Raw genomic sequence first — 22,757 nt, forward strand, 5'->3', positions numbered from 1 at the left:
GATGGTGGGCAGCGTGCGTGGCACCCCCACCCCGGCCACTTCCGTTCTCGTCTGCTCTTGCTTCTTTCCTGCTTAGGAGCCGAAGCAGAAACTTTGTGTGAGCTGCGGATTCCAAACAAGATGAGATCCTAGGACAGTCAAGAGTTAAAACAGGGAAGGAGGGAGAGGGAGAGAGAAAGGAGGGAGGGAGGGAAGGAGGGAGAGGGAAAGGAGGGAGGGAGGGAGGGCGAGCTCAGGGCAGAAGCCCCAGAGGTCACTGTCCAGAGGCCCAGTTTCTTGGGGGGGTATGAAACCTCTCCCCTCCCCAAACCTGGACAGAAAAGGGTCCCAATATCCAAGCCCAGGAAAGAGGCCCTGACACACAGCCCCCCAAACAACCTGGGGACAGAAGACACAGGCCAACTCCACACCACCACGCACCCCTTCCCTGCTCCCCAGGCCCCGGGGACCCTCCTCTCTGCAGGGGCGACACCCCGAGTCGTGAGGGGCGGGGGGGGGGGTGTCTCACCAGCCTTGGTGGGGCCGCAGAGGGAGGCCTTGCAGCAGGGGAGCAGGTCCTGCGCCCGGGGTCCCCCCCCGCCCCCGCCCCGCGGCGTCACCCCGCATCACAATCTGGGGGGGCGGCGGGGGGAGGAGGGCGGGACCGCGCGTTTGCAAGCAAACAATCCCCGCGACAAACACCCCGGAAAAAAACAAAAAAGGAGGACCCGGCGCGAGCCCCGCCTCCGCCCCGCCCCCCGGACGGGGCTCGGAGCCGAGCCGGGCGCCCAGCACCGCCGCCGGAGCCCCGCGGCACCGGGGGCGGCTCCACCGCGCGCCCCGCCCGGCCCCGGCCGGGTCCCCGGTCCCCATGGCGGTGCACGAGTGGGACTGGTTCCGGCGGGAGGAGCTCATCGGTCAGATCAGCGACATCCGCGTGCAGAACCTGCAAGGTGGGCGCCCCCGCTCCCCCACCCCGGGTGCTGGGCATCCCAGAGGCGAGCATCGCGCCTCTCCACTGCCGGGAGCTTGCGCGGGATGCACAGCTAACCCCGCCTCTGTTAGTGGGGGCTCAGGCCCCTTCCTGGGGGAGCAGCCCCAGCCCCACCCCAGCCCACCCCAGCCCCTGGGGACACTTCGCCGAAGTTTCTAGGCGGGGGGCGGGGTGGCCGGGCCTGGCGCCAGCCTGCGACTTGCTCGGCCCCCGACTACCTGGAGGGGGTGTTGAAGGAGGGAAGCGGGGGCGGTGTCACAGGGGGAGGGGCACCGGAGAGGCGGGCCAGGGGTCAGGAGGGCAGGGCTGGCGGTGGAGGGACCCTGGGCCCACCCTGCGAAGGGGCCGGGCCGAAGGGCTTCACCCCGGGGACCACCCCGCACCCCAGGGCTCCAGGCCCCTGGACAGAGGGCCACTTCCGGCCTCTCCAGGGCCCTGGGACTTTCTGCAGGAGCCGCCCCTGCAGGCTGGGGCAGGGAGGCCCCCAGCGAGGCGCCCCGCACCCCGCACCCCCGTGGGTGCCCCGGCAGCGAGGGTGCAGCCAGTGGGGGCGGGGAGCAGCCGGGCTTAAACATTACACCTGGGGGAATGTCTCCTGGAAGCCCACGTGGCCGGCTGCGCCCTAGGCTGGGCAAGGTCAGAGCTGTGGGCAGAGGTGAGCCAGGGGAGGGGCGCCCCACGTCCCTGGAGGGTCCTCAGGCTCCAGCTGAGGTTCGCAGGAGGCCCTGCAGCCCTTCACGCTCAGCTCTGTGACCAAGAACAGCTCCACCGTGTTGGGGGCACAGGGGTCTGGGGCTGAGCTGGCACCTGGCAGTCCTGTGCGTCGTCTCAAGCAACTGCCAGCGCCCAGTGGTCACTGCGGAGGCCGCCTGTCCCTCCCTCCTGTCCTCTCGGTTCCCAGTGTCCACATGGCATCTTGGTGAAGGGGGCAGCTTGTTGATAAGAGCGGGTGGCCCCCACCTTTAAGAAGGAGGGCATTTTGCCGCGGGACCTGACCGTCGGGTAGGAGTTCGCTGCGCAGCCACCACAGCAAATAAAGACACCCACAGGCTCTGCTGTCGGGGCACGTTTAGAGAAGGCACACTGACTGTGCCAGCCTGGCAGCTCTGCCCCACGGGCTCACCACCCGGGTTGAGATGCCCCTCCAGCTCTCCCAGACCGGTCACCCCCGTGCCCCGCCCCCCACTCCACAAGGGGACAGCTTTCCCGACTGGCCCTCACGTTCTGCCTCTTGAACTGGGACTGAACTGGGCTTTCCCTCTCCAGGCCCTGCTGGCACTTGCCGGATCTATGTGTTTATTTTATTTATTCTTTTACGGAATTTTTACACAGCCGTGTCTGATGGGGGGTTGTTTGTACATCACCGGCCAGTTTGCAGAGCCGTGCTGGCTAACGTCACAGCGGGCCGGCTGGGGACAGTCTCGTTCCCTGGACATGGTCCTTGTGCCTCTCAGCGGCCGGCCGGGGCCCAGCAGTGCAGAGCTCTGGTGTCCGTCCCTCTGCGACTTTACCCCAGTGTGTCAGCTGCATGGGGGCAGTTGGGAGGGTGAGTGCAAATGGGTCATAAAGTGTCGGGTCCTGGGGCACGGTGGGTACAGGTCTCTCTCCATGGCCCCCTTTGTCTCCGTCTCTCCCCAGAGCTGTGCACACACTCTCTCTCTCCCTGTCTCTGTGGCCGTCAGGAGGTTGCGCCCCAGTGCAGGGCCCAGCTAGTGGCTGTCCCCCCTGGCTCCCCGGGGACCTGGCTCATGCAAACCCAGGGCCTAGGGGGTCCCGGCTTCCTCCTGTGCTCGATAATGTGTCCCAGAGAGCTCTGGCCCTGGTGGGCCTGAGGCTGTGGTCCCGGGTTCAATAATGGTGGCTCTGAGGGTCACTGATTGCCTTTCAGGCTCTCCTTCTGTCAACAGGGAGGGGCTTGGGGACACTGTGCCCGCTGGCTCGGGTTCCGGAACCCGGACAGGTCCCATTGTGATGTAGGCGGAGGGCAGGCTGAGTGGGGCGGGGGTACTGGAGAGCCGTCACCCCCTGCTGGACCCGGCAGGCTCTGTCCTGGGCGCCCCTGCAGGGCTCGCGAGACCTTTGTCACAGCTGGGGAGGTGGCAGGCTGGCAGTGGTCCTGAGTTGGATCCCCAGCATCACAGATGCTGGTGCGGTGCTGATTTTTCTCTCTCTCCTCACTGGTGAATAAATGAGCCTGGAAGCAGAGGTGTGGGTCACAGAAGGGCCCTGGCCAGGCACCATGTCCCTCTGCGCCGAGGTGGCGATGCCCTGCCCAGGGAGTTCCCTGCAGGCAGCCGGAAGTGACCCCAGAGGAGTCACGGAGATGGTAGCCTGGCCTGGTGGCCCCCATGTCCTCAGAGCCATGGGGGCACTGGCCTGGCAGCAGGGCCTGGGCCAGAGCTCTGACATGCTGGGGGTGGCACTGGTCTCGTCTCGTCTCTCTCCTCTCCCCTCCTCTTCTCTCTCCTCCTCTCCCCTCCTCTCCCCTCCTCTATCCTCCTCTCCCCTCCTCCCCTCTCCTCCTCCAAGGTTATTGCTGAGGCTTGGTGCCTGCGCTATGAATCCACTGGCCATTTTTTCCATTTAATTGGGTAGGACAGAGAGAAGTAGAGGAGGGGAAGATGGAGGAGAGAAAGACACCTGCAGACCTGCTTCACTGCTCATGAAGTGACCCTCCCTGCAGGCGGGGAGCCGGGGGCTCGAACCGGGATCCTTGCATAGGTCCCTGCACTTTATATTATGTACACTTAACCTGCTGTGCCACCGCCCGGCCGGGGTCTTGTAACCTTTCTGAAGACAAGGCTGTGCCTTCTCCCTCCTTCCTGCTGTGAGCTCAGTGTCCGGCTGAACGTCCATTCGGGGGTCGGGGGCTAGGCCTCACGCTCCCTGAACTTCACAGCCCTTCTCTGTCTCGGGGAGCCGGGTGCCCAGCACATGGGGGAGGGCGGTGCCCACTGGAGGGAGAGGCAGTCGTGGGCACCCGGCCAGCCTGGGGCTTCGCAGCTGTGGCTGTGCAGCTTGGGGCTGCTTCCTCTGCCCCAGAGCCCGAGGGACTGTGAGCCTCCCCCTGCCCCTCAGCCCCGAGGCTGAGACCTGTTCCCTGGGGGTGGGGGTCGAGGGGGTGCAGTTAGCTGGGGACACCGGGCGTCCACGGCTGACTCGCTCCCTGGACAGAAGGCTCCCCCAGGAAACAGGAGCCCTGACTTGGGGCGGACAGAGGTGCCCACAGCCCCCTGGACCTTGAGACGTGCGTGGCCGGGTAGGGCACTCTCTGCTTCCTTTCAGCTTCCCGACAGGCCTGGGAGGTGGGTGCTGTTTCTGGAGCAGAAGGTGAAGCTGTTTGCCCAAGGTGGACAATGGGCAAGGCACTGGGTAGGGGCCTGGTGCCAATAAAACTTTATTTGCAGAGACAGGAAGCCATGGGCAGACGCGAATGTTTGGGTAGGGAAGGGAAGTTGAGCCCCATGTGGGTGCAGGGCCTCCTGCCTCCTGGCTTCCCACGTGCACGGCGTGAGGATTCGGGGACCCGTGGCCCAGCTTGTGGGAGCCAGGCCGAGCCCCCAACCTTCTGGGTCTGTTGGCAGCAGGCGTGGCAGGAGGCTTCTAGGTCAGCAGCCAGGGCTCGGGACCTAGACCCCCTCAGAGCTTGACCGGATCACCAAGCTTTGGGGAGCCTCCGAGTGTGGAAGAGGCCATGCTCACATCTTCACTGACCTGCTGGATGGTCGCCTGCCAGACTGTGGGGCTGAGGCCGTGGGCATTCCCTGGCCGTCAGGCTGCAGCAGGGCGGAGAGCAGAGCCAGCCACTAGGCTCTCTGGTGATTGAACCTTTGACAGTGGTTTCCATAGCAACCTTTCCTTCTCTTCCCTACCCCACCCCACACCATATCTATATATTTTAAATATTGTATTGGGTAGAGACAGACATTGAGAGGGAAGGGGGAGACAGGGAGAGAGACCCCTGCAGACCTGCTTCCACATTAGTGAAGCTTCCCCCCTGCAGGTGGGGACTGGGGGCTTGAACCTGGGTCCTTGTGCATGGTAACAGGTGCACTCAGCCAGGTGCACCACCACCGGACCTTTATTTCTTTCCTTTTCTTTTCTTTTTTTCTTATCAGAACAAAGGGGTTGGGAAGCTGTGGTCTGCGGGCCCCATCTGGCCCCCTGCCTGCCTTTGTGAATAGTTTCAAGCAGAATGCAGGCCATTGCCCATTCATTTGCTTACTGTCTGTGCCTTCCTGTCTTTGCAAATAAAGTTTTTTTTAAGTTTTTAAAAATATTTATTTTCCCTTTAGTTGCCCTTATTTTTTATTGTTTTTGATGTTGTTGTTGGATAGGACAGAAAGAAACAGAGAGAGGAGGGGAAGACAGAGGGGGAGAGAGAGAGACAGACACCTGCAGACCTGCTTCACCGCCTGTGAAGCGACTCCCCTGCAGGTGGGGAGTCGGGGGCTCGAACCGGGATCCTTAAACTTTGTGCCACGTGCGCTTAACCCGCTGCGCTACCGCCCCCCACACCCAGCGGTTGGCACGTCGTCCACACCCACCGCCAGCTTCTTGTGAGTAAAACTTTATTGGCACATGGTTTTTACGTCTGTCTGTTCATCTGACTGGTGGCAGAGTTGAGCTGCCTCAGACAAGGACCCTCCAAACCCACTTGGCTGTGTCCCTGATCCCCAGGGAATGCAGAGGCTGTGACTTCCAGACTCACACTCTCAGCTACATGTCGGGGACACTTGTAGGCCTGGGGGCCCCCCAGCCCCTGCAGACACAGGCATCGAGAGGGGCTTTCACGTCCACCCAGGAGGAGGTGGCCTGAGAGCATTGTGGGCGTCTTTCCAGTCCCCTCTGTCAGCTTGCAGCCGGTTCCTGCAGGACTTGGGGTCTGGCTACGGGGACCTTTAGATCCTGGTGACGTCACTCTGCCCTCCTTGGGGGTGTCGGGGGGTTGGGGGGAGCCTTTGTGATATTTATATCTCTCTTAAACTATTTTAAATTCTCTCCGGTGTGACATACTTCCCGCAGCCCTCTGAGGCCTTCCTGCTGGGAACTGGGGCAGGGGGTGGGGAGGGGGCCCAGGGGCCAGCAGTCAGCAGGTGGGGGCATGGGTTGGTCCAGGCTGGCACCTTGGCACCCTGGCACCCTGCCCCTTGTCCCCCGTCCCTGTCCTGGCTTTCAGGGGCCTCTCCTCTGAACCTTCCCCCTGGATCTGTTTCTACTAATGTTCTCATCTTCAGCTGCAGGGCCACTGTCCCTTTGGCCCTGGGAGGAGCCGCCGTGCACTGGCCCCCGCCTCTCTGGCTCCCTGGAGGGGACCCGGCCTAGCCACACAGAGTCCGCCGCCCGGCTCAGACCCTCTCTGTCCCCCTGTCCAGGTGGCTCCCCTCACACCAAAAATATGACTGGGACCCTGCCTGGGTGGGCTGAACTCAAGGACTCCACTTCTGCGCCCTGGGACCCTCCACCCACTCTCAGCCCACCCTGGGGAGGAGAATTTGCAGCTCTGGATAGATGCTTTCTAGACTCCAGTTTTTTATTTAAAAATTAAAAAAAATAATTTTTAATTTAATTTATTATATATGCCTCCAGGGTTATCACTGGGGCTTGGTGCCTGCAGTATGAATTCACTGCTCCTGGAGGCCATTTTCCCCCTTTTGTCACCCTTGTTGTTTATCGTTGTTATTATTATTATTGTTGTTATTGCTGCTGTTGTTGGACAGGACAGAGAGAAATGGAGAGAGGAGGGGAAATGGGGAAAGAGAGAGAGAGACACCTGCAGACCTGCTTCACCAGTCATGAAGCTTTCCCCCTGCAGGCAGGGACCAGGGGCTTGAACCCAGGTCCTTGTGGACTGTAGCGTGTGCACTGTACCAGGTGTGCCGCCACCTGGCCCCCAGCCTCTGCCAGTTCATCCTGATCTAGACGCTGCGCCCCAGGTGTCTGCACCTCGCCCCACAGCCTGGCCTCCTCGCCAGTCTCGCTTACAGAAACTGAGAGCTGAGAAGGGGAGGGGTGTCCTGAGATGGGGGAGGGATTCTCCAGTTTTGTGTGAAAAGCAGTGGTCCCTCCGTTACTGACTTACCAACACTGATGACTTGGAAATATATATATGTAGGTGTATATATTTTTTAGCATTTTATTTTTTTTAATATTAGAGAGAGACCTTCTCCTCCTCCTCCTCCTCCTCCTCCTCCTCCTCCTCCTCCTCCTCCTCCTTCTTCAATTTTGACTGGTGATAGTGGCTTCTCCCTCTAGTCATTGAGACAACATGCACCGATTCCTTCATCCTGGTCTCCTGGGCTCTGGGGTCCTCCATCCTGTGGAAAGGAAGGCGCTGGCTTCCCTCTTACCACTTTCAACATCTGACCTCCCCTGTCCTCCAGCTCTGGACGTCTCCTTGCTGGTTTGGGCCGGGCCAGGTCAGACCAGGCCGGGGCAGCGTGGGGCTCGGGCCTGTAGCAAACCGCTCACTTTCCTTCCCGGCTTCACTTTCCGACGCCCGGGGAGAGGACACTGCCTGTCGTTGTCACTGTGCCGGCTTGTCCCGGAGCCCCAGCTGCCCCTCAGTCTCTCCTCAGATGTGAGAGGCCCTCAGTCTCTCCTCAGATGTGAGAGCCCCTCAGTCTCTCCTCAGATGTGAGAGCCCCTCAGTCTCTCCTCAGATGTGAGAGCCCCTCAGTCTCTCCTCAGATGTGAGAGCCCCTCAGTCTCTCCTCAGATGTGAGAGCCCCTCAGTCTCTCCTCAGATGTGAGAGCCCCTCAGTCTCTCCTCAGATGTGAGAGGCAGGCCCCTTGGGCTTCTCTTCTGCAGCACCTGCTTCAGCTGGGACTCAGAGCTCCAGCCCCGGGGCCCAGCTCTCCCTGTCGCTGTGGGTCCCCCCTTTCTCTTGCCTCTCCCGTTCCCCGTCTTGACTCACTCCTGGGACGCAGGAGCACAGCCAGAGGAGATGCTGGGGGTGGGATGGCCTGTAAATGTTCTGAGGTTTCTCAGGGCAATATGATTCCATTCTCCTCTGATTCTTGACTCCGGCTGTCAAAGTCAAGGGTGGAGGATCATTGTCGTCTGCTTCCGGATTTGCAGTCGAGAAACCCAGAGCTGCCTCCTGCCCTCCCTGGGACCTGCTTTGTTCTCTGTGAAAGCTTCTAGAACCGTCTTTTGGCCCCGCCCCTAAGACTTGAGGGCGACCTGTCTCAGTGCTGGTCTCTGTGAGAGTTTGCTCTTGTATCTGTCCGTCCTGACTTCTGCTCGTGTTTACTTATTTATCAAGATTTATCTGCCAGGGCAGAGAGAAGTTGAGAGGGAAGGAGAGAGAGAGAGAGAGAGAGAGAGGGAGAGAGAGAGAGAGAGAGGCCTGCAGCCCTGCTCCACCGCTCATGAAGCTTCCCCTGCAGGTGGGGACGGGGGCTAGAACCCGGACGCTTGAGCATGGTGACACATGCAGTCAGCGGGGTGAGCCTCCGCCCGGCCCCTCTGCTCTTGGTATCCTCTGACCTTCGAGAATGCCTTTGATTCGGACAATCAGTCCTGACTCTCTAATTTTCTTAATCTTTTCTACTTTCCATTTTCTTCCTTTCTTTTTTTTAAATCTGACTTTCTAAGTGACTCCATCAATTTTATTCTTCTTATGTTCATCTCTCACATTTCGCTTTAAATGCAGGGCAGCTTTTTCTTATTAAGAAGCCCAGTCTCCATTCAGGCTGCCTGACCCTCAGAGAATATTAATGCTGAACTGGGGGCGTTTCAGACGCGGTAACCGAGGCCGCAGGGCCCGCCCACCCGATGGCCTGCTTTGGGGCCCAGCTCTGTCACCCACTTGCTTTGAGGCTTCAGGCAAGTTCTTCAACTTGGTCGGTGACATGAGAATAATCCCGAGCAGCGGGGGCGGGGCGGGGGGGGTTGGCCCCTTGGCCCCTGTGGTCTCCCTGCTCCTCTCTGAGTAGCAGAGCTCTTGTGGCCTGGGGACAGAGCCTTATCTGGGCAGGATGGGTGACTGGGCCTTGTCATCTCTGGGTCCCCTGCACTGTGACCGGATCAAGCCTGCCTTGTCTGGTGCACTCCAGAGCTTTCCACGACCGTGTCTTGGATCTGTCTTGGGCTCAGATTGAAGAGTTGGGGTGGGGGTGCTGCGGGCTCCGTGCACAGTGGTGAGGCTCTGTGACTGGAAGCTTCCGTTGTGGGTGCCTCGCTGGGGTGTATCCTGGGGACACCCTGGGGGTCTTTGGGGCTTTCCTGCTGGTTGGTGAGCCCTCTTCCCACCCCCACGGATGAGGCAGACCTCTGCCGGGCTGCAGGGCTAGAGACTTCCAGAAGGACTCAACCTCTAAATTCTTCCTGCCCCCATGCTCAACCCTTTCCATGGGGACCTTGAGTTTGAGCCTCTTTGGAGAAGCCTTTTCCTGCCTGTGTCCCCTGGAGGAGGGACAGCCGCAGTTAGGAGACCTGGGACAGGGGACACAGACCAACTGGCCACCCTCTGGGCCTCCTTGCCATTGTCCTCACGCTGCCCACGTGGTCTCCCCAGGAGGGAACAGGACCTGAGGCTTCTACCCTGTTCAGTGCTGCGTTCCTGCCTAGGAAGCAACTGCCCAGGCCCCCAGTGAGAGCCCCACACTGCCTGGGGGAGATCACCAGTGCCCCATTTTAAAGTGAAGCCCTTCCTCCTGGCCAGAGTCCAGGTTATTCTCCCGGGGCTCAAGGAGACAGTGCCCGGCTGACTTGATACCGGCAGGAGGGGCGCGGCAGACGCCCCCCCCCCCCCCCCCCCCCGCCCCAGCGTCTGGTAAACATGGAGTCTATGACTTCCCTCCCAGCCTGCCTGGAGTGTCCCCTCCTTACCCCCCTCTGCCTCCCCACAGCAAACCCCGGGGAGGGGAGCCGGCCCGGCCCCCTGGAGGAGGAGGGGTTTGAGGCTTGGACATAGCTATCTGGTAGAGGGTCTGCTTTGCCATGTGGGAGGCCCTGGGTCCGAGCCACGCCAGCAGGGAGGAAGGAGCTTCATGGCTGTCTCTCCTCTCTGTCTCTTTTCTCTCTCTCATTTGAGCTTTATTTTGACAGGACAGAGAGAGATTGAGAAGGAAAGGGAGATAGACACCTGCAGCCCTGCTCCACCACTCGTGAGCCTTCCCCCTGTAGGTGGGGACCCGGGGAGGCTTGAACCCGGGGCCTTGACCCCCCTCCCTTGTCCTCCTTGGTTTCTTCTGTTCTATGGCTATCCTTTTCTCCCTCTTGTTACCCATCCTACCCTCCCTCTCTCTCATGCCTCCACTTCCTTCACTCCCTCTCTCCCTCCCTCCTCCTCAGCATTCCTCTGCTGTGAGAGGCAGGGGTCTTCCTTGTTCAGGACCCCGGCCCCTGGGGGACAGTGCCCCACCAGCAGGGAGCCCCTCCTGGCAGGTCCAGGAGATTACAGATCCGGGAGCTTGGCTGGCTTCCCAGAAGGCTTCCAAATAAACATGTTTGTTTGATGTGATTTACAAACAAATTAGCCAAGGCTTAGGGACAAATCAGGAGGGAGGGGAGGAGCGCTAGCTGTCACCCTCACCCTCTCTCCCCTGCACTTGCCTTTGACTCTGGTGGTGGGCGGGATGGCCTGTCCCCTGCCCTCTGGCCCTGCCTGGGGAGCTGGGCTGCTCTCCTTGTGACCCTGGACAGGCAGGGATGGGGCCTGCCTCCCACTTCCTGGGGGGCCACCCTCGTGCAGACCCGGCCCCCCGGGAGCTGGCGTTACCATGGGGGTGCTTGCCCTGCGCCCAGCCGGGGGCTCCAGAAAGCAGGGGGTGGTCAGTGAGCTCCGGAGTGAGAAGGGGGGCTGCCGGGGGCTGAGGCTGCAGCGGAGGGCACCCTGTCCTTGGGAAGAGAGTCAGTCAGGGTGTCCGCGGCGGGGGTCTGACTTCTGCTCCCTCAGGGAGGGAGGGCTGGGGAGCCCTCTCTTTGGGTTGTGTTTCTCTTCTGTTCTGTTCTTCCTTGTTTCCTTTATTCTCTCTCTCTCTCACTAGAGCTTCACTGCTCCAAGCAGACTGAGAGAGACAGAGAGACAGACATGCTACAGCACCAGAGCTTCCTCCAGCGCACTGGGGACCGGGTTCGGGCCATGGGCCGTGCCAGCTCCCGCCAAGGCCTCTTACACGACTGGGGTCACCTCCGGTTTTGAGAGTGTCCTCTTGGGGCCATCACAATGCACACGGACCCGGGTTCAATCCCCCGTTGCCACCTGCAGGGGGGAAGCTTCACAAGTGGCGAAGCAGGGCTGCAGGTCTCCCTCTCCTGTCTTCTCCTGTCTTCTCAATTTTTCTCTGTTCCATCAAATAAAGAAAAGAGAACAGGCACCCAAGTGTGCCCAGAGGCGACTTCTTTGGGGAGGTGTGGCGCCCAGCTGCCCGGTGCTGTTTCCGGGTGTCTGTGGGGACATGGCAGCCCGCCATGGTCCTGTTCCTTGTGGGTCCTCAGAAGGGCAGAGCCTCTGACACCATTGGGTGAGCTCGTCCTGGAGGCGGGAGAGGTCTGTTTACAGAGCCATCCCAGGCTGCTGGCACCTGTGTGCCCGGCGTGTGACAGGTGCGTCCCTGGCTGGCCCGCCATGCCCAGTCTGACAGGGCGTACCTCACCTCCCACCTGTTGAATGTCGCCACTCGTCACCAGGGCTACCGCCTGCCTGTTTCTGCTCCAGCCACCCAACGCCTTATGTGAGTTGTGCCTCTGTCTCTCAAATTTATTCTATTTGATGTGACAGAAATTGAGAGGGAAAAGGGGACAGAAAGGGGGAGAGAGAGAGAGACACCTGCAGCCCTGCTCATGAAGCTCCCCCCCTGCAGGTGGGGACCAGGGGCTCGAACCTGGGTCCTTGTGCATGGTGACACGTGCACTTAGCAAGGTGCTCTGCCCCATCCCTTTGAATATTTTATTTATTTATTCATCCTCTCCAGGGTTATTTCTGGGCCTCAATGCCGGGACTACGAATCCTCTGCTTGGGCGGTCATTTTCCCCATTTTATTGTATAGGACAGAGAGGAGGGAGAGGGAGAGAGAAAGACAGACACCTGCAGACCTGCGCCATCTCTTATGACGCGTCCTTCTTGCAGGTGGGCAGTGGGGAGCTCGAACCCGGACCCTTGCTCAGGTCTTTGTATATGGCACTATGCGCACTTCTCTGGGTGTGGTACTGCCTGGCCTCGATACTGTGTTTACTTATTGGGTAGAGACAGAGAGAAATTGAGATGGAAGGGGGAGATAGAGAGAAAGAGAGACACCTGCAGCCCTGCTTCACTGCTGGTGAAGATTCCCCCCTGCAGCTGGGGGCTGGGGGCTTGAACCTGGGTCCTTGGACACTGTAGTGTATGTGCTCGACCAGGTGTGACAACCTCCTGGCCCCCCTCTCTCCCTCTCTGTCTCCCCTTCCCTTTCAATTTCTCTCTGCCCTGTCAAATAAAAATAGAAATTAAAAACTAAACTTGAGAAAATGGCCTCCAGGAGCAGTGGATTCGTAGTGCTGGCACCAAGCCCCAGAGATAGCCATGGATGCAAAAATAAATATGTATCAAGATTCATCGAAATTAAAGCCTTCTGTGCTTCAGCAGCCGTCACGAGAGCGAGAAGTAGGCACAGAGGGACAGGGCCCACGTGTGACTCACCTGGCTTTCTTCCTTGAGGCCAGAATGGGGAAGGGAATCTGTCTGGGCCATGAGACAAGCCTCCCAGTCCACATGGACAAAGAAACTATTTTCAGTTTGTTTTTACGAGAGAGAAAATGGGATAACGCTCTGTCCTTGGCAGAGCCCGGGATCAGACGCACAGCCTCATGCTGGGAAGGTAGGAGCTCTGCCCACTGAGCCACCTTCTGGGCCCCTCGGATCCCCTCGGATCTATTTTCAGGGGAGCGTGCGCTGCTGGGGTACACAGGCTTGCATGTTGCGATGGTTTGGCCTGGTCGGGTGGGCCCCGGAAGAGGGGTGGGTGCCTGTCCTGTGTCCCCACAAAGGCCACTGCAAGGAAGGGGACAGGAGGGATAGGATGGCTTGGGGTGTCTGAGCCACCAGGGGCACTGTCCTCCCAGCCTCCCACAGGGCAGAGCTCTGTCACGTGACCTAGCTAAGTGCAGGGACCTGTCGGGACAGCACCCTTGCAGGTCGTGATGGCCAGTGGCCTCTGATGTCCACTGGGGCCTTGAATAGAAGCCAGTGGACACATGCAGAGACAAGGCCTGAACACAGACCCTCTAACCTTGGCCAGAACTAGTCCTCATTTCTGACCCAAACCAGGCCATTGGGTCACATCTCAAGGGAGGGGAAACACATATCTGTCCCCACATAAATATATACACTTAACCTTATTTAGTGTGATGGAGTGTAACTGAGAAGGGGAGGGAGATAAAGAGAGAGAGAGAGAGGGGCCAGGTGGCGGCACACCAGGCTAAGTGAACATAGTAGGAAGCACAAGGACCTGCGCATCTGGGATCTGGGTTCGAGCCCTCAGCTCTCCACTTGTATGGGGGCCACTTCACAAGTGGTGAAGCAGGTCTGCAGGTGTCTATCTCCCCCCTCTCAGCCTCCCCCTCCTCTATTTCTCTCTGTCCTGTCCAATGGAAAAAACGGCCTCCAGGAGCCGTGGATTGGTAGTGCAGACACCGAGCTCCAGCGACAACCCTGGAGGCAAAAAAAAGAGAGAGACACTTGCACCCCGGCTCATGAAGCTTACCCCCCCCCCCGAGATGGGGAACGGGGGCTTGAACCTGGGCCCCTGTACACGGCAGGGTGTCTGTGACCAACCAGGTGTGTGTATATCTTCACGCGCACCTGTTACCTCCCAGTTGGGACTGGCAGTTTGCTTCTGCTTTGTTCTGGTCTGCCATTCAGGCGGACAAGGCCGCCCCGCGGAGCCCTGGCCCCTACGTGGACGACACCTTGTGAGGGCCCTGCATGAGGAAGGTGTCACCAGGAGGGGCATCTCCATGCAGGCAGCTGCTAGAGGAGTGTGCTGGGGGAGGGTGCTGTTTGGAGGAAAACGAGGTTCTGCTCAAACCCAGGCTCAGTGAAGCTGGACACTGGATGGACACCCTTTTGTACTCGAGGCTGGAGAATGGCACCCGCTCCCCACGCCCCTAGGCTGCGGGCTGGGAAGGCCGCCTGAGAAATGGGTGAGGTGGGACTACGAGGGGGGGCCAGGTGTGGCTCTGGGAGAGCTTGGCCTCCTCCTCCCTCCCCTCACAGCCTGCACACTTCACACCTGTGCTCAGCCAGGACTTCCCCAGGAAACAACTAGGAGGAGAGAGGGAAAGGGAGAGGGAGGTGGGAGAGAGAGAGAGAGAGGTGGGAGAGGGAGAGAGGAAGAAGGAGAGGAAGGTGGGAGAGAGAGAGGTGGGAGAGAGAGAGAGGTGGGAGAGGGAGAGAGAGATAGGAGAGGGAGAGAGGGAGAGGGAGAGGGAGGGAGGTGGGAGAGGGAGAGAGAGAGGGACAGGGAGAGGGAGGGAGGTGGGAGAGGGAGAGAGAGATGGGAGGGAGAGAGGTAGAGGGAGAAGGGAGGGAGTTGGGAGAGGGAGAGAGAAGTAGGAGAGGGAGAGGGAGAGGGAGAGAGAGGTGGAAGAGGGAGCGAGAGGTGGAAGAGGGAGAGAGAGGTGGGAGAGGGAGAGAGAGGTGGGAGAGGGAGAGAGAGGTGGGAGAGAGAGAGAGGGACAGGGAGAGGGAGGGAGGTGGGAGAGAGAGGTGGTTAAAACTTGGCCCCTGGGGTTACAGAGGCGGCTAGTTTGGAACCTTCGGGCTGGAGACGGAAGTGTCAGTCTGGGTTCGGTGTCTGTCTTGCGGTCCCTCCCTGCCCTACAGTTCAGGCAGGGGGACAGGCCCGTGCCCCTCAGCATGTGGGGGTGTCCTGAGCTCGGGAGAGCCTTGAGGGGCCGGGAACCCTGCCGGGTGAACAGACAGGCTGCCTTTCACAGCTCCTCATGAAGCTCAGAGCAGGTGCCGGCCCGGGGCTCAGAGGGCTGGGGACCCCAAGGTTCCCAGGGTGCTCCGGGTCAGGAGGGGACACGGGACCCCTCCCCCAGCCCCCTCCTCAGCAGTGGACACACACTGGCAGCAGGAGCTCTCTCCCGGCCGGCGCCCAGTGGCTCTGTGGGAACCGCAGCCGGTCTGTTTCCTCCCTGGGGCTTCTGGAAAGGTGGGTGGGGTGGGTGGGGTGTCCCCTGCTTCTTCATAAAAGTTGTGCACCATCCAGAGGCACTTCCTCCCCCGTCCCTCCTGGGCTAGAAGTCAGTGAAGAAGCAATGACAGAAGCCAGAGCTCCCACCTTCGGCTCCACATAAATAATTTGGGTGCAGACTCCCAGAGGGGAGAAATGTCAGGGGAAGATGCCCAGAGGGCTCTGAACCCCAATTCCATCAGGACCCGGAAAGAGAAGAGGAAAAAGGGAGGACAGTGGGACGTAGTAACAGGTGCAGGTGTGACTCAGGAAGGAAGAGAAGGCAGGACCACAGGGAAAAAAAGGGCAAAATTATAATTATAGACAGATCATTATAGAAATAACAGCCCATCTCTGTGACCTTGGGAGAACCACTGCAGTTTCCAGTGGAGGGAGTGGGGGCACAGAGCTACGGTGGCGGGAACGGGGTGGAGTTCTCGTTATCATAAAGTTATTTCTAAGTCAATATTAAATCACTGACAAAAACACAAAAACGTACGTTCACAGACACACACTCTTAGGTGCGCACGCGCGCGCGCGCACACACACACACACACTCATCAGTGTCCACACACAGACGTACAATCATACACGTCAACTCCCCACACAGAGACGTAACATCACACACACTCACAGACGCACACACCCTGAGCTCTGCAGGCTCAGGGCCAAGCTGGAGGGGGCAGTTCAAGACCCCCAGTACTGCAGACCCCCACCTACCCTACTCTTACTCCTTTTTAATTGTGATTGTCTTGTTAATTTTTCCTTATTTTGTTAATGTTTTCTTTTAAGTTTCTTTATTGGGGGGACTAGCGGTTTAAAGTTGACAGTAAAATACAGTCGTTGGTGCATGTGTAACATTTCTCAGTTTTCCACGTAACGATTCAGCCCCCTCTAGGTCCTCTGCTGTCATGTTCCAAGACCTGAACCCCCCACCCCCAGAGTCTTTTACCTTGGTGCAATACACCAGTCCAAGTTCTGCTTTGTGTTTTTTTTAAGTTAGTGATTTAATCATGAGTAGCAAGATTGTAAGATAACAGGTACAATTCATACAGCTCCCACCACCAGAGTTCCATCTCCCACCCCTCCACTGGAAACTTCCCTATTCTTTATCCCTCTGGGGGCATGGACCAGAGATCTCTGTGGGGCGCAGAAGGTGGGAGTTCTGGCTTCTGTCATTGTTTGCTCTTTTTTTAATTGCCCCCAGGGTTATCGATGGGGCTCGGTGCAGGACAGACGCACTGCTCTTGGGGCCAGTTCCCTGTCAGGTAGGACAGAGAGAAGTTGAGAGAGAAGGGGCTGGAGAGGGGGAGAGACAGACACCTGCAGCCCTGCTTCCCCTGCAAGGTTCAGCACATGACGGGGGTCACAGGGCGTGACCTCTCAGAGTTGGGCCACACACAGAATGTCACTGTTCAAAAAGGGTGAATAGTAACTAACTGTCCAGCGGCTAAGAGATACATGGAGGGGCTGGGGAATAGCTTCTGTGGCAGAGGGTTGCCTTACCCTGCTCAGGGCCCTGGGTTCGAGTCTTGGCACTGTATGCTGGCACCGTGGATAACCCCAGGGAGGCTCTCTCTGTCTCTCCCCACCTCCCCCCTCTTTCTCTCTCAAACAAGGAATAGGAAATTGGGTGGGAGGACCCTCCCAGTGACATTGTAAGACTGAGTTCGTTCTCTGGCATCACATAAAAACAAAGTGAAAGAGAAAGGAAGGAAGGAAGAAAAAGAAAGAGTCCTAAGGAGGGCCGGGTGGTGGTGCACACAGTTGAGCACACATGTTCCCACACGCAAGGACCCAGGTTCAAACTCCGGCTCCCCGCCTGCAGGGGAGAAGCTTCATGAGCGGCGGAGCAGGGCTGCAGGTCTCTCCCTCTCTATCTCCTTTTTCCATCTCAATTTCTCTCTATCAATAAATAAGTACATAAATGAAATATTTAAAATGAAGATGTCTAAAATTTTCCTTTAGAAATTACAAAGAGACATTCTGAGTGCAGGAGCCACTCTAGGGAGCGCCCCGAAGCCACCTCCGGGGTCTGTAATTTGCCAGAAACACTCACTGGACTCGCGGCTGGCCCCTGCGGGAAGCTGGTATTCGGGGCCTGGGTGGGGGTAAGGGGGCTCCGTCTGCCACCCCCTCCCTGTGGAGTCAGGGCATGTCTCCTCCCGGCACTGCCATGTGGCAGCAGTCACGGGGAGGGACACTGAGCCAAGCTCTGCTGCCCAGAGCTCGCTCAAGGGCTTGGTCACATGGGCACCATTGATACTTGAGCCACAGACCCGGTGTGGTCAGCCTCTGCCTGGAACGGGGACAAATCCTGTGCAGATGACGGGACCTTGTAGAACAGGCCCTCACCCTTCAGCGGGGGGCCAGGCTTGGGGTGTCTGTGCCCCCCGCCAGCCCCTCCAAGAGCCAGTCGGGTGGGGGAGCAGGGGCTACTTTTGTTCTTAGACTCTAATTGCCCGCTTCAGATGGTTTGCTCAGGACCCCCATGGCCCAGTGCTAGTTTCTGGCCCCCTGGAGAAGGGAGGACCACCCCAGCCCCCCAAGGCTAGGCCAAGCTCAGGGAGCTGGGAGGAAGGGATGCGAGGCCAAGAAAAGGCCTGGTGGGAAGTTATTTTTCAATCCAGCTGGGCTTTACCTTACTAATCTCCCCTCTGCGGGGTCCCAGGGCAGAAACCCCTTCTCTGTGTGAAGGGAGCAGGCTGGGCTCCGCCCCGGCCCCCCAGCCCCCAGTGTGGAGGGACAATAAGTTGGAGCCTGGGAACGTGTCTCTGAAGACCACCAGCCTCCGCCTTGTGGAGGGAGCCATGAGAAGCAGGGACAGGGGCTGCTCTCGCCACTGGGGACTGTTCTCTGCGACAGACATTTGCGAAAGGGGCCGGGCAGTGATGCGCCTGGCTGAGCAGACACTACAGCGCTCAAGGACCCGGGTTCGAGCCCCCAGTCCCCACCTGCAGGGAGAAAGCTTCACAGGTGGTGAAGCAGGGCAGCAGGTGTCTCTCTGTCTCTCCCTCTCTATCTCCCCTGCCTTCTCAGTTCTCTCTGTCCTACCAAATGAAAGGGGAAGAAAAAAAAAGGGAGAGAGGAGATTCCGGGTGACAGCAGGGGACAGGGCAGGTGACAGGAGGCCCACCGTCCTCACCTGCCAGGCTGGTTGGTGCCCATGGCTTCAAGTGCAGAGATGTGGAGCCTTCCGGACCTAAGCTTGCAGGTGGTGGCTTCTCTGTCACCAGCTGTGAGCTGAGTAGGTGACTGGGATCCTGGGGTCCCCGCGTGCAGCCTGCCGGAGCCACAGGAGAAATGCCACGTGACCCAGAGGCCTGGAGGCCAGAGGCTGGGATGTCCCCAGGTGACCTGTGCTGTCCTTAAAAGCCAATGCCCTCCGGACGCCTGTTTAAGAACTCCTGCAGGCACCCCCCCAGCAGGCTTTGCAGCTCAGAGGGGCTTCTGTCCACCCCCCCAAGTTGTCGCCAGGCCCCCACGCAATATCCTGTGTTCATAAGCCCCCCCCCCAAGTGGCTTAATCTCTGCATCTGTTCACTCTGGTGCCAGGCAGGCCGGCTCCCAGGACCCCTGCCTGCTTCTCACTTCTGGCGTGGACTCTGTTGGGCTTGGGCAGCTTCCTGAGTGTAACTGCGATGCTGGGGGACGTGAAAGATAGAGGGGGCGTCACAGAGACCCCAGCCTGTGTGTGTGGGGTTCACTGGGCCCTGCTGTCCTGAGTGGCTTTTTTGCTAGAGGGTTTGGAGCCCACAGGCGCTTATGCTTGAAAATGCTTGTGAGGGAACAGTTCCGACAACACTTAGCCCCCCAAACAAAGACAGTAGCCTAGTCACACAACATACTTATTCTGCAGAGAGCTTTGACCTCCTCCCCGGGGAGAAAGCCACTTGTCTTCGTCTGAGCTTGGAGGGAGGCTGCGACAGTCCCTTAGACTAGAATGTTCCGCAAGTGCCCTGGGCCTGTGAACCATAACAGCATCATCTGCTCTCTCTTCCTTATTGTCTTTATTTACTTATTGGATACAGACAGCCAGAAATCAAGAGGATGGGGGAGACAGAGAGATGGAGAGAGACAGAGACACCCGCAGCCCTGCATCACCACGGGTGAAGCTTCCCCTGCAGGTGGGGATCAGGGGCTTGAACCCTGGTCCTTACGTATTGTAACAGGTGCTCAACCAGGTGGGCCACCACCTGGCCAATAGCCAGCACAGGACTAGGAGCAGTAAGTAATAATAATGGGGCTGGGCATCGACCCATGCTCAAGGACCCAGGTTCGAGCGCTTGGTCTCCATCTGCAAGGGGGAAGCTTTACGAGCTGTGAGGCAGGTGTGCAGGTGTCTCTCTGTCTCTTTCCCTTTCTGTCTCCCCTCCCCTCTTAATGTCTCTCTGTCCTGTCAGATGAAAAATATGAGCAAGAAAAAGGAGTGATACAATGGCCACTCCCGTGGCGTGGCTGCATTCTCTGAAGGGGAGACGGCAGTGGGAAGGTGGCCGGTGCCCTGCACAGAGCGCTCTGCCGTGCAGGCAAGCAGACGAGGCTGCAGGTGCGAGGCTGAGAGAGGGGGGGAGAAAGAGAGAGAGAGACAGAAGACTGAAATGGGTGCAGGCTCTGCCGTGCAGGCAAGCAGATGAGGCCGCAGGAGCGAGGCTGAGAGAGAGGGAGCGAGAAAGAGAGAGAGAGAGACAAGACTGAAACGGGTGTGGGCTCTGCCGTGCAGGCAAGCGGATGAGGCCACAGGAGCGAGGCTGAGAGAGAGAGAGAGAGGGAGAGAGAGAAAGAGGAGAGAGAGAGAGAGAGGGCAGACTGAAACGGGCGTGGGCTCTGCCTCCGGACTTTGTTTTTCCCATTCCGGCATTTCTCGGTGTCGTCACCATAGGCAGCTATTTTCTTTTGATTTAATTATTTCAAGTGTTTTAATTTGTTTTTAATAGTTTGTTACAAGATTATCAGATGACAGCGTCTGGCTCCACACCACACCCACCGCCACAGCCCTGTGTCCTCACCCTCCCAGCTCCCGAAGATAAACCACCGGAGCTCTTGTAAGATTACAAGCAACGGGACACCTGGTTAAGCACGCACACTGCAGACCTCAAGGACCCGGGTTCAAGCCCCTGGTTCCCACCTGCAGGGGGGAAGCATCACGAGTGGTGAAGCAGGCCTGCAGGCGTCTCTCTCCCTCTCTATTTCCTGCTCTCCATTTCTCTCTGTCTCTACCTAATCATAGATAAATTAAAATGAAAAAGAAAAGCACCGGGTCTTACAGTTTGCTTGGTAGCTATCGATTCTAACAGCAGAGAACGTGGGGTCAGTGCAGGGCATTCCTCCGCCCTGCGGCAGCTGAGGGACACTCAGCACCAGGCGTGGAGTGTGTGCTGGGCGGGTCTCCGTAGGACCCGAGCCCTTGAGTTAAAAGGACACTGGAGACGCAGGAGAGCTCGCAGCAGGGGGGTTCTCTACCAGATCCTGCCAAGTGAGGATATAAGAAATGTGGTCCGGGTGTCCTGGGTGTCCTATGATGACGTCCTTGGTGGCACAGATAGCAGGCAGGTACCAGGTTCCGTCTGGGAGCCAACCGGTAGAGAAGGCTGGCCACTTATTTGGGCGATAATTCATCCTCTGGTCCTGTTTTACCTCTGGACCCAAAGCAGAGCTCGGGGCGGGCTCTGGTCTGTCTCTTACTTTTCTTCACTAAAGTTAGATATTAGAAGGAAATAAGGAAGGAAGGAGGGAAGGAAGGAACGGAGGGAGGGAGGGAGAAATAGGCCAGGGAGACAACATAATGATTCTATAAACAGACTCTCCTGCCTGAGGCTCTGGGCTCCCAGGTTCCATCCCCAGCACCACCATCAGCCAGAGCTCAGCAATGCTCTGGGGAAAATTAATAATCATGATAGTAATAATAATAATATAGGGGAGACAGCACAGTGGTTCTGCAAAAGCCTCTCCTGCCTGAGGCTCTGGGGTCCCAGGTTCCATCCCCAGCATCACCATCAGCCAGAGCTGAGCAGGGCCCTGGGCTCTCTCTCTTTCATATTAATTCATAAATATAATGAATGGGAACTAGGTGCGTTCAAGCCGGGGCTTTTGTGCTTGTGTGAACGTTTATTGATGTGTGGGGGTCCCCTCTTCCTGCTTCTGTCTTAGCATTTCCCGCTGCTCTTTTTTTTTTTTTACTTTTTGCCTCCAGGATTCAGTGCCAGTACTGTGAATCCACTGCTCCCGGAGGCCATCTTTTCATTTTTCCCCCCATTTTATTTTTACTTGACAGGACAGAGAGAAATTGAGAGGGGAGAGGGAGATAGAGAGGGAGAGAGACAGACACACCTGCAGCCCTGCTTCACCCCTTGTAAAGCTTCCCTCCTGCAGGTGGGGAGCAGGGGCTCAAACCCGGATCCTCTGCGTTTTTCGTATCTGTAGGAGCGTCGAGAACTCAGAACAGGCCGCTGTTCTGAGTGGCCTGTCTGTACGGGAGGCAGGGTGAGCACCCGGCCCTCCCAAGGCCCCTTCCCTTCCTCTGGCTCTCCTTCCTCTCCCCTCTCACTGCGCTTGGCTTGTTGAAGAAGCCTGTGGGGAAGCTTTTCAGTTGTCAGCCGAGTGTGTGGTCATGCAAGGAAGGCTCCTGCCCTGTAAGAAAAGTGCAGGAGGAGATCGGGGAGGAGTTCCACAAACCCCAGTTCAGGCAGGGGTGGAGCGGGACCTCAAACGGGTGGAACGTCAGGCCTCTGAACAGCTCACTGGGGTCGTGCACTGCTTTGCCATGTGCATGGCCGGGTAGCTGGAGGCTGGGTGTTGGCGCACCTGCTTTGAGCGCGCCTGTTACAATGAACGAGGACTCGGGTTTGAGCCCCTAGTCCCCACCTGCAGGGGGAAAGCTTTGCGAGTGGTGAAGCAGGGCTGCAGGCATCTCTCTGTCTCTCTCCCTCTCTGTCTCCCCTTTCCCTCTCGATTTCTGGCTGTCTCTACCCAATAAATAGATAATACAATTTTTAAAAGGGTTGACCTCATAATATATATAACCCTGCAAGAAGTACCACCAGCCACCCTTAGAGAGAGGCCGCTTCGTTCAGATAATGACTGGTGGCGTCCAGAGTGGGGCTTGGCACTCTGCGGCCCCCTGCCTGCCCTTACAAATAAAGTTTTATTGGCACCCAGCCACAGCCATTTATGCTTGGCTCCTTTCCCAGCACAACTGCGAGGCTGACGAGTCCCCGAGGCCACGTGGCCCTCAAGGACCACGGCATTTAGTGTCTGGAACCTCGGCAGGAAAAGCCTGACCCCCCCCCCCCCCCCCCCGCCACCACCAGTCGTGCTTCTTAGCCCTGGCTTGTGTCCTGAACACCTGGGCAACTCTAAAAATGCAGATGCCTGGGCCCTGGGGATTCCAACTAGTTCCTCTGGAGTGGAGCCTGACGCCTGTTTTTTCTCTCCATTTCTTCCTTTCTTTCTTTCTTTCTTTCTTTCTTTCTTTCTTTCTTTCTTTCTTTCCTTCCTTCCTTCCTTCCTTCCTTCCTTCCTTTCTCGCCTTTCTTTCTTTCCTTCTTTCTTTTTTTCTCTCTCTCCTTCCTTCCTTCTTTCATGTGTGCAAGGCCTGGGGAAATAGCCCAACCTGTGG

At 58.2% G+C, this 22,757-nt stretch overlaps 1 protein-coding gene and 1 long non-coding RNA gene across 11 annotated transcripts in view; both read left to right on the forward strand.

Moving 5' to 3' along the window:
- The first annotated feature begins 735 nt into the window (after nt 1-735).
- CLMN (calmin) overlaps nt 736-22,757 on the forward strand; it is a 59,520-nt gene continuing 37,498 nt past the window's right edge. For 5 of the 10 annotated variants that reach the window (XM_060181006.1, XM_060181005.1, XM_060181009.1 and 2 more), the window contains exon 1: nt 737-932. In XM_060181006.1, coding sequence (XP_060036989.1) covers nt 851-932 — 82 coding nt within the window. In that variant the 5' untranslated portion in view covers nt 737-850. Of the gene's footprint in view, nt 933-22,757 lie in introns of all 10 variants that reach the window. The other 5 variants (XM_060181007.1, XM_060181008.1, XM_060181015.1 and 2 more) reach the window with 4 other exon arrangements.
- On the forward strand, nt 15,875-19,924 carry LOC132535419 (uncharacterized). The gene is made up of 2 exons (XR_009547203.1): nt 15,875-17,990; nt 19,704-19,924. It is a non-coding gene; the product is annotated as an uncharacterized LOC132535419 (long non-coding RNA).

This window comes from Erinaceus europaeus, chromosome 22 (assembly GCF_950295315.1).
Source record: "Erinaceus europaeus chromosome 22, mEriEur2.1, whole genome shotgun sequence".
In the NCBI taxonomy this organism is placed as follows: Eukaryota; Metazoa; Chordata; class Mammalia; order Eulipotyphla; family Erinaceidae; genus Erinaceus; species Erinaceus europaeus.